The 13,988-nt window shown below is 52.4% G+C and overlaps 1 protein-coding gene across 1 annotated transcript in view; it reads left to right on the forward strand.

Moving 5' to 3' along the window:
• The window catches only part of PCSK6 (proprotein convertase subtilisin/kexin type 6), a 32,619-nt gene that overhangs the window by 11,893 nt on the left and 6,738 nt on the right, over positions 1 to 13,988 (forward strand). The window contains 9 exon segments of the mRNA XM_071441224.1: positions 2,925 to 3,097; positions 6,704 to 6,916; positions 7,154 to 7,254; positions 8,803 to 8,906; positions 9,379 to 9,496; positions 10,324 to 10,512; positions 10,769 to 10,905; positions 12,830 to 13,009; positions 13,596 to 13,698. Of these exon segments, the coding sequence (XP_071297325.1) occupies positions 2,925 to 3,097; positions 6,704 to 6,916; positions 7,154 to 7,254; positions 8,803 to 8,906; positions 9,379 to 9,496; positions 10,324 to 10,512; positions 10,769 to 10,905; positions 12,830 to 13,009; positions 13,596 to 13,698 (1,318 nt within the window).

Consider the following 13,988-nt stretch of genomic DNA (forward strand, 5'->3'; position numbering starts at 1 on the left):
GAGGATGGGTGCTATGGCATACAGGGGACTCTGGCTCCATGGATTTAGGGTGGAAACTTCCTGCTTGGGCTGCATCCTTGCTGTGAAGGGTGCATGTGGATTGAGGATGTGGTGTTTTCACCCCTTGTCCTTGGGGTGGCTGTGTTTGCTGTGGTCAGTGGTGCTGGCTGAGGTTCAGAGCTGATGTCACTCATTTGCGGGGTCAAGGGATGCTGAGGAGCTGCTCAGAGCAGGGGGCCTGGGGAGAACCCCAAAATACCCTCAGGGGCAAAAAACACCAAGAAGGTGGGGGGTCAGAGATGCATATAGGGAGGATTTTCTGCACAGCCCCTCAAATAACATGTGTGGAAAGCAAACAAATCTCCATCACCAAATTGGATCCTAGTGCTAATTAGCATTGCTGAGTTCATTTGCATTAGCTGAACTGGTTTAAGCTGGGGCAACCCTGGGGACATGAGGGTCTTAGCAGGGGTGGGAGTGTGGTGTCCCACCTTACATGGCTGGTGGAACAGTGTAGGGGACAAATCCCTGGAGCTGAGTTCTTTCAGCCTTCAGACCCATCCCTGGCATGGTTGGAACAGGAGAGGGGTTTTTCCTGCAGCCCCTCCTACCACCCCAGTGCTGGGAGAAGTGACTGTCAGCAGCAGGGATCCAAATGCCCACAAGTGGATTTGGGGTTTAATTCCTTCTTTTGGCTTATTCATCCTGGCTGTGCAGGAAACAGCTTTTGTTAGAGTTGTGTCTGCATGGGAGCAGTGTCCACAGGGATCGTGCTCTTGGCCAAGTACCTCCCAGGGTTGTCTGTGCTGGGAAAATCTCCAGAGGGAAGAAATAACCCAGGGAGGGTGAAGAGTGGACTGGTAGGGCTGTAAGGCCTATGGCACATCATCCCATCCCATCTCCTGTGCCCCCTACACGTGTGATGGCTTTTTGCTTCTTAGAGGTTTCTTGCCTCTAAAAACCCATATCCAAGCACACAGCAAGCAGCAGTAGAGCAAGGCAAAGCTCGTGGTGGGATTTATTGGATCCTGCAGGATCAGGCCATTCCCTTCATGCTCCTTTCTCTACAGCAGCTGTGGAGACGAGAGTTCCTTGTTGACTTTATGACGACCTCTGGGTCTCATTTTAATTTGCTCCCTTTAACGAGTGCCTTGCCTCAGGGGTGTGCTGGGGAGGTGTTGAGTGAGACAAGACACCTGGCAGAGGGCTGGGGGCCGGGGGCTTCCCACAATGTGAGCAGGCAAAGGGGAAAAATAGAGTCTGAGCCGTATCAAGTTTGGGATCATGGAGGAAAATACGCTATAGCTGCAGCGAGAGTGATTTTAGATGGATTACACAAATAAAGCAGCGATTAATGAGCACAACTTGTTGGGGAAGCCTATTTGTCACACTCGGAGAGCTCCCATCTAATTTTACTGGCTGCTCTTCAGTGCTCTTGCATTGCTTTTCATATGCCCTGGGCAAAACACATCACTGCTCAAGGAAAAGGCTCCTGCCATTCCTCCTCCTCTTCCCTCTCCTCCAATGCTTGCTTTGGAGGTGGGTGTTGCTCCCTGTGTGACACAAACCTCATTTATTTCGCAGCACCCACCCCTGCTCCCTCCTGCTCCCCATTATTTGACCAGGGAGCCCCTCACTGCGGGTGGCTGTCCCTGGGCAGACTTTGGGTTGGCTTTGGGTTGACTTTAGGCTGATTTTGGGCTTGCTGATGAGAACAGCCAGATACAGCAAGCACAAACCTCATCCCTCAGCTGGCTTTCCTTGCCGTGTGCAGCTCAGATGCTGGGCTTGGCTCTTCGCCCCTTCTCCTTGTGTTTTCTTGTTGACAAAGAGGAATTTTTTGGGAACAGCTCTGCTCCCTGATTTTACATTTCTAAGCTTGGTTTTGGCTGGTTGGGGACAGCGTCAGAAGGAGATATTTGAGTTGACTGGTGTCCAGAGTGCAGCTGCAGCTGGAATGACATCTGCCTGCATTTGTTTGCTTTAAGACAAAATACATGTGGAAGGGGAAATGCGTTTTCATAAACCAGACTCTCCCTGGCTGACAAAATACGATGCTGAAATTTCCAGCATTGCTTTTCCTGCAAGGGCTGTTTCTGGGCAGCCTGCTGGGGTGCCTGGCACCCTCTACCCACTGTATTGAGAGGAAACCCAGCAGGGAAAGGGTGATGGAGAGCAGAGGGGTTTGTGCTCTCATATTGCAGCAGTCAGAGGCTGAGAGTGTGCAGCAATCCCCCAGCCCAGCCCACCATGGCTGGTGGGCTCTGCCTGTGAGCATCCTGGCTGGTACCTGCTGGCATTCCCAGCTGAAAGTGAGAGTTATCCCAGGTGGCATTGTTGTCCCATGTCTTGGGGTCCTGGCTCTGATTTTGGCCATACAAACCACAGCCTGGGTTTTTTTCCCGGGGCTTTTCCCTCTCCAGGGAACCGCTGGCATCAGTTGGGCAGTGATGGGGTTTGGGAACAGTCACAGTCATCCCCAGTCAAGGGGAGAGGCTTCATCCTACCAATGTGCCTGAAGCTGAGGGGCATGAGTGTTCAGGCAACACGAAAATCTTCCAGGTGGAGAAATGTGCTAGCTAAGGAATCAAAAGGGGAGAAAAAAGGATTTTAGTGGGGGGATTTTGTCCCTGGGGAGTGCAGTACCACTACCACCACCCATTCCCCACCAAAGGAAGGGAAGTGAATTTTAAGACCCCCTTGTCCATCACTTGTCATGAAGCCAGCAACACAGAGAAGTTTCCCCATAGCTCCCCAGCATCCTGCTGCCAGGCTTGTTGGCATGCGGGGCCACGGGCTGAAGCTATTCCAGGCACGCCTGAGCCGTGCGGTTTCCGCCGCCGTTAACAAAGCCCTTTGATTGCAATCCTCACACTGTCATCCACGCCGTGAAGCCCTAATATCTGATGTTTTTGTGCTTTTAGGCATTCGTATGTTAGATGGAGATGTAACAGATGTTGTTGAAGCGAAGTCGCTTGGCATCAGACCCGATTACATTGACATTTACAGCGCGAGCTGGGGGCCAGATGATGATGGGAAGACAGTTGATGGACCTGGTCTATTGGCCAAACAGGCTTTTGAGCAAGGCATTAAAAAGGTGTGGATCCCACAGCGCCCAGATGCGCTCGCCCTCCTCCTCCTGTCCCGGGGTCTGGTGCGGGGATGGGCAGCTCGGCCCCCGAGGCAATGCCAGCACTAGGGCTGGGGCGGGGGGGAGCCAATCATCTCTAATTTTTCCTGGTTGTCCCTGGTGTTCCTAAGAGCTCTGGTGGATTTGGCAGCCGAGGGTGGTGACGGCGGGAGGTGCCTGGTGCTGGTGGGACCCCTTGGCACGGCCCCAGCAGAGCAGGGAGGCCCCAAGTTGTGCAAAGCTCTGCCAGGATGAGAAACCCAAAGTGGTTCTTGGGGGGGTAACTTTGCACCCCAAAATGTCCCCCTGGATGCTGGTGTGGATGGAAAGAGCAGTATCCCAATCCCCAGTATGTCCAACCCTCTCTTCCATGCTCTTTGGGCTCCTGGTATCCTTTCCCAGGGGCCTCTGTCACGTTAAGCATTCCCCTGGTTTTCCACCCAGAACAAGTGGCTGTGTCATGGCTGGGGAGGGACATGGATGCTGCCACAGGTTCTGACAATGGATTGTTGTCCTTGTTTGGCCAACGTCACATATGATTGATAGCTGCCAGTCCCTGCTGGGGATGCACTGGCCCCTTCCTGTGCCCCTTCCCTTTTTGGGTACTTTTAAAAAATGCCCAGTATTGGCTAAAGCATTGGGAAAAAGGCCTTTTTGGCAGCTCGGGAGCGCTGTGGGTAAGTGTCGCAGTGGCTCGGGGCTTCACAGTGGCTGTTCCCTGGGTGCTCCAGAGAATCTGGGGGTTGGATTCTACTGCCAGAAGCCCCAGGCCAGGCTGTGAAGCCCCCACTTCAACCTCTGCCACCACTCCTTCCTCTGCTGCCTCTTCCTGCAGTGTGCTGGGAGTTGGGGCGGCCTCTTATCTAAAAATAGGGTGGAGTGCCTTTCCCACTGTTTACTTGATTTCCTGCTGGGGCGGTGAGCCTGCCGAGGAATCCATTGAAGTGCCGGGCAGTTCACGCCGTGTAAATACGGGGAACAAGCTGCTTTTTAGACCTTATTTTTCCATGCAGGAGCAAACGGGCAGCAGCAGGGTACTTGCCTAGCACAGCCCCACTGTCTCAGGATGCTTGTTTTTGCCTCCCAGGGGACACCCCAGTCCCTCCACTGCCACCCCGTGTTTGCAGCACCCACTATCCCACATGCACAACTCGTAATTGCCAACTCCATCTCCTTAAATAACAAGGAAAGCTGCAAGCAGATAGTTAACTGCCACCTTTAGCCCAAGCAAACAGCTGTAACCAAGTTATAAATCCTTAAAATTGAGTTTTTAATGGAAACATTAAAATAACCTTTATCTATTAGCGATAGGACTGCACTGGGGTAATTTATCATCTTGTTTCTTGTTCCTCCAGCCACACTTTATTAGTTCCCAAGCTAACGAGGGGATATTTATCCTGGTCATTCATGGAGTGCTATTGGGCAAACACCCAGGCCCTGCAGAGCTGTGGAAGCAGGAGATGCTGTGCATCCCACAGCCAACCCATGAGCTGCTGGGGTGAGCTGGATCAGCCCCAGCTTGGCCAGGGAGGGATTCCCTGGTTTAAATGATGCCCAGATTCAGGTTTTATAGCAGCCAGGAGACCCCCACTGGCATTGCATTGTCTTAGAAGGATGGCAAATTAAGAAGCTGGATGTTTGGGGTCTGCTTACAGAAATCTTGCTTGTTCCTTGTTTGAGAGCAAAGGGAAAGAATGGATTTTTCCAATCCGAAGGAGCTGCAATTGTGGTGAGCTCTTGCTCACCAGGAAATGCTGTCAGGTGTTAGCTGTGCATTGTTGTAGTGTCATTCATGTGCCTGTTCATGTCCTCAGGTAACTGTGCTGTTTCCATACCCACTTTACCCCTGTGCAGCCCTGCCTGGGCATCAGGGGACATGGGTTTGGAGCAGGTCTGAGCCTTTCTTGGATCCCGTGGGTGCAACACTCGGGGTGAGGGATGAAAGGGAGGTCTGGGCTCCCAGTCTCCTGATCCCAATCAAAATCATTGCTCCATCTCCAGATGCTTGGCCAATTGTGTCAGGTTTTATTCCTCTGATTAGTGATTTGGGAATGCTTGAGTTGCATGCAGTGGGACCCATCCTTGGAGGTGTTTTAACTTTGGTGTGGGTGAGCTGGACGGTCTGTGCCAAGCGTGTGGGCTGGGATGCTGCCTCCTTGGAGATCCAGGAAACCCTGGAAAGTGGGATGGGAGATGCCAGCAGCAGGCTTGGTGGGCTGGCAAGCTGGGTTGAGCTCTCTATGATGCAGAGCAGGGCAGTAATTCCCTTGGCAATTGCAGTTTTTCTTGCAGAGCTCCAGACAGCTCTATTAATCTTTGCTAGGGAAATACCCACCCAGTTTTGCTGGGAGGCAGCCCAGATAATGAAAACTTTCATAAAGTAAGGAAAGAGCCTGACTTAGACTGTCTATCCAGAGGCAGGGTCAGCTCAGAAAGCCTCTGCCCCAGGAGGGGGGCGAGACAGGTAATAAACCTTCCCGCTCCCCCTGGCGCCTAAAGCCCACAATAAATCCCGGTGAATTCCTCCAGTGCAAAGCTGCTTTATTATTATTATTATTATTGTTGTTATTATTATTTTTTGTGGAGGAAGCTGCCACAGAGCAGTGGGAGGGAGGTAAACACCAGATCTGCCCAGGCGAGCACTGAAATCTCTCCTCCGTGGCAGGAGCAGCCGCGGGGAGGACGGGGCTGCTCCGCTGCTCCCGCGCCTGCCAAGCCTGGCAGCTCCATCCTCCCTGGAGAGCTCTGCCTCACGGGGCACGGAAGAGAACCAGCCACTTCATTTCCTGCCCCTAACCCTTTTGGCTCACCAAAAATCCTCCTTTTTAGGATGTTCACCTTGCTGTGAACTCCCGCAGGGCTGGGTTGTTCCTGGGTGTCCTGGCAGTGGTTGGATGGAGGAGTGAATGGGGCTCCTTCCTGTGGTGTTGGCTTCTTTAGGGGCCCCTTGTTGGCACCACAGCTGCTGCTGCCAGGTGGGATTTTCCTCTGGCTCTGGGGAGGTCTGAGCAGCAGGCACACCCCTCCCACCCCCCAATTCCCAATGGGGTCACAGCTGTTCCCAGTGGGGATGGCTCCATCAGAGGTTCCAGCCAAGTGACGGAGGGGAGAGAAAAGAGTGGGAGTTTAAAAATAGAAGAAAAGCAAAAGAAACTTTTAAGGATAGGCTGGGAGAAGGATTCTGGTACTTTGGGTGGTTCATGAGTGGCTTTGTGGGCATGGGAGATTTGGGATTTGGGTGTTCCCTGCCAGTTCCTCCTGCAGGGCCATCCCTAAAAGCACCCATGCTGTGGTCCAGGGACTTTGAATACCCAAGATGTTTTGCCCCATGGAAAATGCCAAAATCCTGTTGCTGGATTTTGGGGAGTCACTGCCTGTAAACTGGGGCTGAGTGAGCCGAGAGGCACATTGTGGGGACTGATACAGGGGGCTGAGTGCTGGGCAGGATGGGACCCATCCTTCCACCCTAACCAAACACCCAAAAACCAGACTTACCCCTGCTCCCCATGCTGAGATCACCTCTCATCCTGGGCAAACACCTCCTCTAACCCTCCATGCTCTCTGTGCCTGCAGGGTCGCCGGGGACTGGGGTCCATCTTCGTCTGGGCGTCGGGGAACGGTGGCAGAGAGGGCGATTACTGCTCCTGTGACGGCTACACCAACAGCATCTACACCATCTCCATCAGCAGCACCACTGAGAATGGCTACAAGCCCTGGTACCTGGAGGAATGTGCCTCCACCCTCGCCACCACCTACAGCAGCGGCGCGTTTTATGAGCGGAAAATTGTGAGTTTTACCCCAACATCCAGTGGGGCAGCATCCCCTGGTGTTTTCTGTGTGGCTGGGCTGGGTGATGGCTCAGTTGTAAGAGCTAGGCTTTGTCCTTAGCCTGCAGTGGGTTTTGCTCTGGTTTTTGCTCAGGGATGTTGTGTTTCTCCTGGTAAATGGGTGAAAGGGTTGGAGGTTTGCTGGGATAGTGCCCATACTGGGAGCATTTTGGGGGCTGCAGCTCCTCTCTCACAGGTGACCACGGATCTCCGGCACCGCTGCACCGACGGCCACACCGGCACCTCCGTGTCCGCCCCGATGGTTGCAGGCATCATCGCCTTGGCCTTGGAGGCAAAGTAAGTGTAACCTGGTCAGGAGAAATGTTCCCACATTTAGCACCTGGTGAGAAAAACCTGAAGGAAACAAGGTGGTTTTGTTTCCTCTAGAGTGACCAAAATGACACAGAGTTGTTTTAAATTGCTCGTTGCTGGCAGTGTTGTTGTTTGGAATCTGATCTTCCCACAGGTGTTTTATTGATCTAATTCTTCACATGTTGCCATGTGTTGAAAAGTTTGGGGTTGGTGACATCAGTCAGGCTTTTCAGTAGGTGCACGGAAACTGCTGACAGCCAGCTCCAACAGGAGTTTTATAAATACTTCCTGGGGGAAAAAAGTCAGAAAACATCACAGACATTGGGAAATGTCAGCAGAAGTGATGGTTTTCAGCAAGTGTTGCATTTCTGGGGGAAAAGGACTGCTTTTTCATAATGTCAAAAACTCACAGAACTTGATTTTCAGTGACACACCCCTGGTTCAAATGAGCTGCTCTTTTCCTCTTGTCCCCATCCCAGTCCCATCCTGGTTCCATCATGGTCCCCCAGCCCAGGAAGAGCCCTTGGGCATCCCTGTGTTGCTTCATGGAGTGTCTTCTCATAAGCTTATTATTATTTTTATGGAGTGGAAATAAAGTAAAGACTGGGAATAAGAATAAGCCTCAGGGCAGCGCTGCACTCTCATCCAGGGATGGTGATTGTGGCTCCATTCCTCCTCGTCTGGTTTAATCCCAACACCCAGGTCGGGTGAGAGCATTTCCGGAGATGCAGTTTTCATTACAAATATATTAAAAGCTTTAGATGTAATTTTTGAATAGTTTAGCTGAGGCATAAACCGCAACATTAACTACCAGAGCTTGGTGCTCAGGCATTCCATTATGACAAGAGAGAATAAATTGAATTTCTTTCTTTAAATGTTGCTCGAGAGCAATATAAATCCCAGCTCGAGAAGCTGAACAACTGACTGTAAGTAAAGCGAGGAAAATTCTCCAGCAATATCCCTGAGCTGGGGTCATGAGGGGGCTCAGAAGCCCAGAGCACTCAGTGGCCAGCACTCTGAACACACAAACCCAGCCTGGGGAGGTAGAGGCGATTTGGGTTTAATTTTTCTGTTTAATGAACAACCCAGGTTTTATTTCCAGCAATTTTTTGCTGTTATTTCTCTAAAGGGAAGGTTTGCTCAGCATTGTGTATCAGTGAGCTGCTGAGCCCACTATCCTGCCTCAGCTTTTGCTCCCTGTCTCCTTCAAAAAATGGAGAAAACCTTCCTGATTTGCTTAATTTCTACCCTAGAGCCTGAGATCTAAATGGCCTTATTCAGGAGGAAATCCTGCAATTCCCATGGGCATGTGGCATCCCTTCCTGGGGCACACCACTCTGCTCGGGCTCCTCAAGTGGTGGCAGGCTGTCAGCATTTAAATCATCAATTCTTGCTTTTTTTTTCGAGCAGGAAAGAGGAAAGAGGGGTGGCTGGTGTGGTTTTTGCTTTTTTTTTTTAACTCAGTGGGGTACCTGCTGCTGCTGGGAGGACTGGGAACAGCAGAGCCACCCCATGAACCACGTGTCATTGCAGCCCCCTGCTCACCTGGAGGGATGTCCAGCACCTGCTGGTCAAAACCTCGCGGCCGGGGCACCTACGAGCACCCGACTGGAAAACCAACGGAGCAGGGCATAAAGGTGAGAGGCCTTGGGGATGGCAGGGCAAGAACAGCCAGCCAAGGGAAAATAAAGGTCTCCAGAGCTTCACTTATGGAGACAGTTCACTGTGGGTGGCCACTATTGGGCTCATTCCTACCTTCAGGCTGCTAAGTGGAGGGAGGAGAGGGCAGTAATTCATGGGGTGAGATGCTTGGAACTCTTGCTTGGTGGAGATTTGGAAAACTTGTTTGATGGATACTCTCTTGAGCTGCAGAGTTTCTTGCTACTTTCCTTGGGCTGCACCCAGCAATGGGTTTTCCATGGTGTCAATGTGGATTTGGGGTGTAACTTGGCCAGGGTGATGAGCTCCATGTACTGAAACACCTCATACCCCAATGGGGTCAACTCCACACCTTCCCTGATGGTTGGAAGATGCTCCACCATACACTGAGGAGGAGCTCCTGATCCCTGCTGGGAAGGCCGAGGGTTTCTGAGTCTTCTCTCTTTCCAGTTAGCCATCTATATGGCTTTGGGCTGGTGGATGCTGACGCTATTGTGGTGGAAGCCAAGAAGTGGAGGATGGTTCCTCCCCAGCACGTCTGCGTGGGAAGCCTGGACAGGGTGCCCAAGTGAGTGTTGTGGGTCTGTGCCTATGGCGCGGTGAAGTGCAGGTCTCATTAGGGCTCTCCAGGGCCAGCTTTGACAGTGGGTGATATTTTTTTGCCCTTTTACAAGATTTTGCTTCCCAGACGAGCGATCAGCAGGGACTTTTTGAGGGCTGACAAATGAGAGACCAAACCCACCTTGCCTGCTGGGTGGGTCCGGTGTGACCAGTGATGGTCTCTCCACCCTTTCTCTGAACACTTTGTCTTGATGGAAGACATCAAAAACTAGTGATTTGTTGCAAAAATTACCAGATTTTCAGTGTCTTGGTTCTCTTTGAATTTGGCTTCAGATTCATTCCAGCTCAGGTTTCACATCTCATCCTTGGTAGGTCAGTCCCTCCTAGGTGAAGAGTGAGATCAGGGATCTGACCAAGTGACTCCTCATTTACCAATGCCTAGCTGTACAGCAAGAGAGTTGTTAATCTGAAAAGTCTTTTAGAGACTTGCATATGCAAAACAGGAATGAGTGCAGAGCCAAGTGTGTTCATGAAGCTATTTATCTGATACAGACACTAATTACAGCCCAAAGTGGAGTGCTGCACTCGTAATTATAATAAAGCAGCGCCCTTGCAGCCCATAAGGCATAGATCTTCGAAGCACTTCAAACTCATCTGGTTACCATCCAGCAATTCAGCAAATTCCCCTGCTAGGACACTGGGAATTGCAGTGGCAGATAAGATAATTTTTGCTGTGAAGCAGCAGGAAACCAGGGTCTAATCTAACAGGGCGTCCGTGTCTGGGAGCCAGGGGCACTCTGTCCCCATCCTGACACCATTCCCTGTCCCTGGCAGGTACATCCGAGCTGACCACGTGCTGCGGGCCAGCACCCTGAGCAGCGCCTGCGCCGAGCAGCGGGACCAGCACGTGCTGTACCTGGAGCACGTCGTGGTGCGGCTCAGCATTGCCCACCCGCGCCGCGGGGACCTCCAGATCAGCCTCATCTCCCCGGCCGGGACACGGTCACAGCTCCTCGCCAGGAGGTGAGAGCAGCCAGAGCCAGGGCGTGTCTGGGCTGGGCAGCATCCTCCTTTAGGGGGTTGCTGGAAGTTTTCTTGGGGTCTTGGGGGGAAAAGTGGGAAGCATGCGCAGGTTTCAGCTGCAGGGGAGCTTTGTGCAAGGGTGTGTGCATGTGGGGATGCCTAAAATCCTCAATTTAGGATTTCAACCCATCTCCCTTTTCTGATAAAATACAACATTCAAAGTCACATTTCTTGGTGCGTGGCATTGTCGTTGCAGGGTGTTTGACCACTCCAATGAAGGCTTCAAGGGCTGGGAGTTCATGACTGTCCACTGCTGGGGGGAGCGGGCGGCGGGGGAGTGGACCCTGGAGATCCACGACACGCCATCCCAAGTGCGCAACCCCGCCGTGCAAGGTAAGGATCCCCAGTGCCCACCAGGCCCTCCTGCTCCCAAATCCCTTTCCAGGCTGCTTTGCTTGGCTGTGAATTTTGCTGTGAGTTTCATGGTCTCCAGCAAAACTGTATTGCCCAGATTTTAAAAAATGGGAATGAAATGTTAGGTCTGAACGCAGGAGGCTGCCGGTCTGGCTGAGCTGGAAGCTGGTTTTCTCGCAGCAGCAGCAGCAGTAGCAGTAAACTGGCTGCACCCGAGAGCCAGGTTTCCAAAATTAAACTGTAATGAGTCAAAACGAGGAAACCCAAGAGCTGTAATTGTTGTTTGTTTGTTTTGCTTCGCTGCTGGGACATCTGGCATGTGGGTTGGTTGTGCAACGGCGCAAGGGGACCATGCCCCTCGGGCTGCAGACGGATGGACATCCTCCCTGGACTGCCACCGTGCTGGTGGGGGGTGGCTGGGCTCAGCCTGGCCCCCTGCATGTCCCCAGCCCTGCTGTGTCCCCCCTCCCCAGCTTGGCTGTTTGCTCCCTGACCCCTTCCCAGCACAGGAGCCATGTGGGCAGGATCCGGCCCCGCCTCACTGGCTGGGGGCAGCGGGACGTGAAGCATCCTGCCTGGGGCTGGCGTGTGTTGTGGGGGTGTTAAATCCACACAATCATTGATAGGAAGCCAGGAGAATATTAAAAATTTCTCCCACGCTACTTTCTGGCGGGAGGTGCACGTGGGGGTGCATTGCACTGAAAGTGTTTCTGTTTGCTGCCTTCACCCCAAATCTTTTGAACTCGGAGAGCAGCAGCAAAGCGCCCACAGAGCTGCTTTTGCCCTGGTATTTACAGTTTGTGGCTGGTGTTTCTGAGCCCCTCATGGGCATCAGGGTTTGGCAAAACAAAATGAAAACGAGTGCATTAAGTCATCCCCTCAAAAAGTCTGCACTGGGTTTGAAGCAGAGACGGCACAGCAAGAGGAAAAAGAGGAAAGATGCTCCCAGCTCGTAGCAGAAATGAGTATTAAATGTTAATTTAATACCACTAAATTGGTTAATTTAATATAAATTAAATACTATGAGTGTCGTGTCGCTGGTACTGCTGCACCCCCACATCAGCCTCGTGTAGCCTGGGCTTTCCTCACGCAGGATATTTTAGATTTAAAACAAATTCAATTCTTTTGGCAAAGGCACTTCCCCAGCTGATGCTGCCGGAGCTTGGCTCTTCCTTCGCAGGCTCCACACCAGCACTGCTCGGTGCAGCAGGTGTGTCCTCTCTCCCTTTAGGAGAGCCAAGGGATTTGGGTATTGCAAATTTTAAGCCCTTCCTGGTAACACAGGGATTAGGAGTTAAAGCCGAGCACACTGCGGGCACGAAGTGACTCGCATTGATGGGGAATTGGAAGAAAAACAGCCTTGGAAAGAAGCAGCAGCATTTTTGGATTCTCTCCCCCAAGCCATGTGGCTTGTGGAGGATCTTGGTGTGGGTGTAAGGCCTTGGAGGGGGTCTCACCAGGTGCACTACAGTGTTTTGTGGGATGCCAAGCTCAGACTTCTGTTGTGTCAGGCAAAGAGAGAGCTGGAGCAACAGCAGCAAGAAATAATCCAGTGTCTGCCGGGTGGTGTTTGTCAGACAGAAATAATCCTCTATTGTGGAGCTTTTAAAATTACCGGTTCTCTCCAGTGTTGGACTTGGAGACTGTGGTGATGCTGCAGTTCCTTGGATGAGTTATGGAATTAAAAATCCCTTGTAAGTGGCCTAAACAGCTGCATTTGTGTGGGCTGGAAGCTCAGGGGCTCATGAATGTTTCTGGGTATTCACTGTTTGCTTCTGCATTGCTGTGCCAGCAGTGACACCCTGATGGTCCAGTCCATCCTCCTCCTGCTTCCCCCAAAACCGGGTCCCTCAGAGATGGGGAGACAGGGAGTGGGATGGGTGACGTTGTATCTGCCCCACAGGGAAGCTGAAGGAGTGGAGCCTCATCTTCTACGGGACAGGCGAGCACCCCTACACTGCCCTGAGTGGGCCCCCGTCCCGGGGCAGGTCACTGGAAGTGTCAACGTCAGAGATGGAGCCGTCCAGAGCCGCCTTCCTGCAGAGCCAGGTGGAGGTGGCGGAGGAGGAGGAGGAGTACGCGGGTAAGCGCTGCCTGAGCTGCCACATTGTTCCCTCCAGAGTGCCCAGGAAAATGAAAACCCTGATAAAAACTGGGGGAGCCACGAGGCCTGATCCTGCCTGGGGCTGAGGCGGGCTGGGAGGAGCAGGGCCTGTGGCCAGCACGGGGCAGCAGGATGGTGAAATTAGAAGGTAGGAAAATGCCCCGTCCCAGCCACAAATTGGTGGTGCAGCTGTCTGAGGGGTAAAAAAAGCTCCTCTGCCCACCTTCCCTCCTCCAGCACAGGCAGGGGCGGGTGTCTCTGCTGCTCCCTGAGGAGCAGGTCCCTCTTTTAAAGCTGCTCCTGCACCAGTGTTCAGCCAGAGTATGGCTGGGTGGGATTCATTCTGGGAAGGATGAGCTACAGGAAAGACAAGCACCCAAAGCCATGCAGCTCCTGTCCGTAGATAGGATAAAATTTAAAATATAATAGATACAGGATGTAGAATAATATGGGGGAAGGGTCCAGGTGTCCATTGGTCCAGGGAGGGTGTGCTCAGGGCATCCTGGCAGTGGTGCCTGGAGGGTGCTCAGCTTCTCCCACACTGAGCTGGTCTCTCCCTCCTCAGGTCCATGCCACCCTGAGTGTGGTGACCAGGGCTGCGATGGCCCCAACGCCGACCAGTGCTTGAACTGCATCCACTACAGTCTGGGCAGTGTGAAAACTGGCAGGTGAGAGGTAGTGGGGTGTCCCCATGGGGTCTCCAGGTCTTGCAGCTTAGTGTGGGCGATAGATGTTTGCACAGAGAAAGAAGTGTATGAGAAATTAAATGGGTGGAGGAGGAGTGAGGATCCCTGTCCTGAATTAGGGTACAGTGGGGTAGAGGACATGGAGCTGGAGAGTCCTGGAGGATCTTGACCACATAATAATGTTGGGGAAGAAGCTTTGGCTTCACTGGCTGGGATCACCCACACCCAAGGGACAGCCAGCTGAACTGTCAGGAACTGGGGCTTTCACTCCT

Source organism: Agelaius tricolor, unplaced genomic scaffold (assembly GCF_023055355.1).
Source record: "Agelaius tricolor isolate 1412-34295 unplaced genomic scaffold, bAgeTri1.0.p SCAF_16, whole genome shotgun sequence".
Classification (NCBI taxonomy): Eukaryota; Metazoa; Chordata; class Aves; order Passeriformes; family Icteridae; genus Agelaius; species Agelaius tricolor.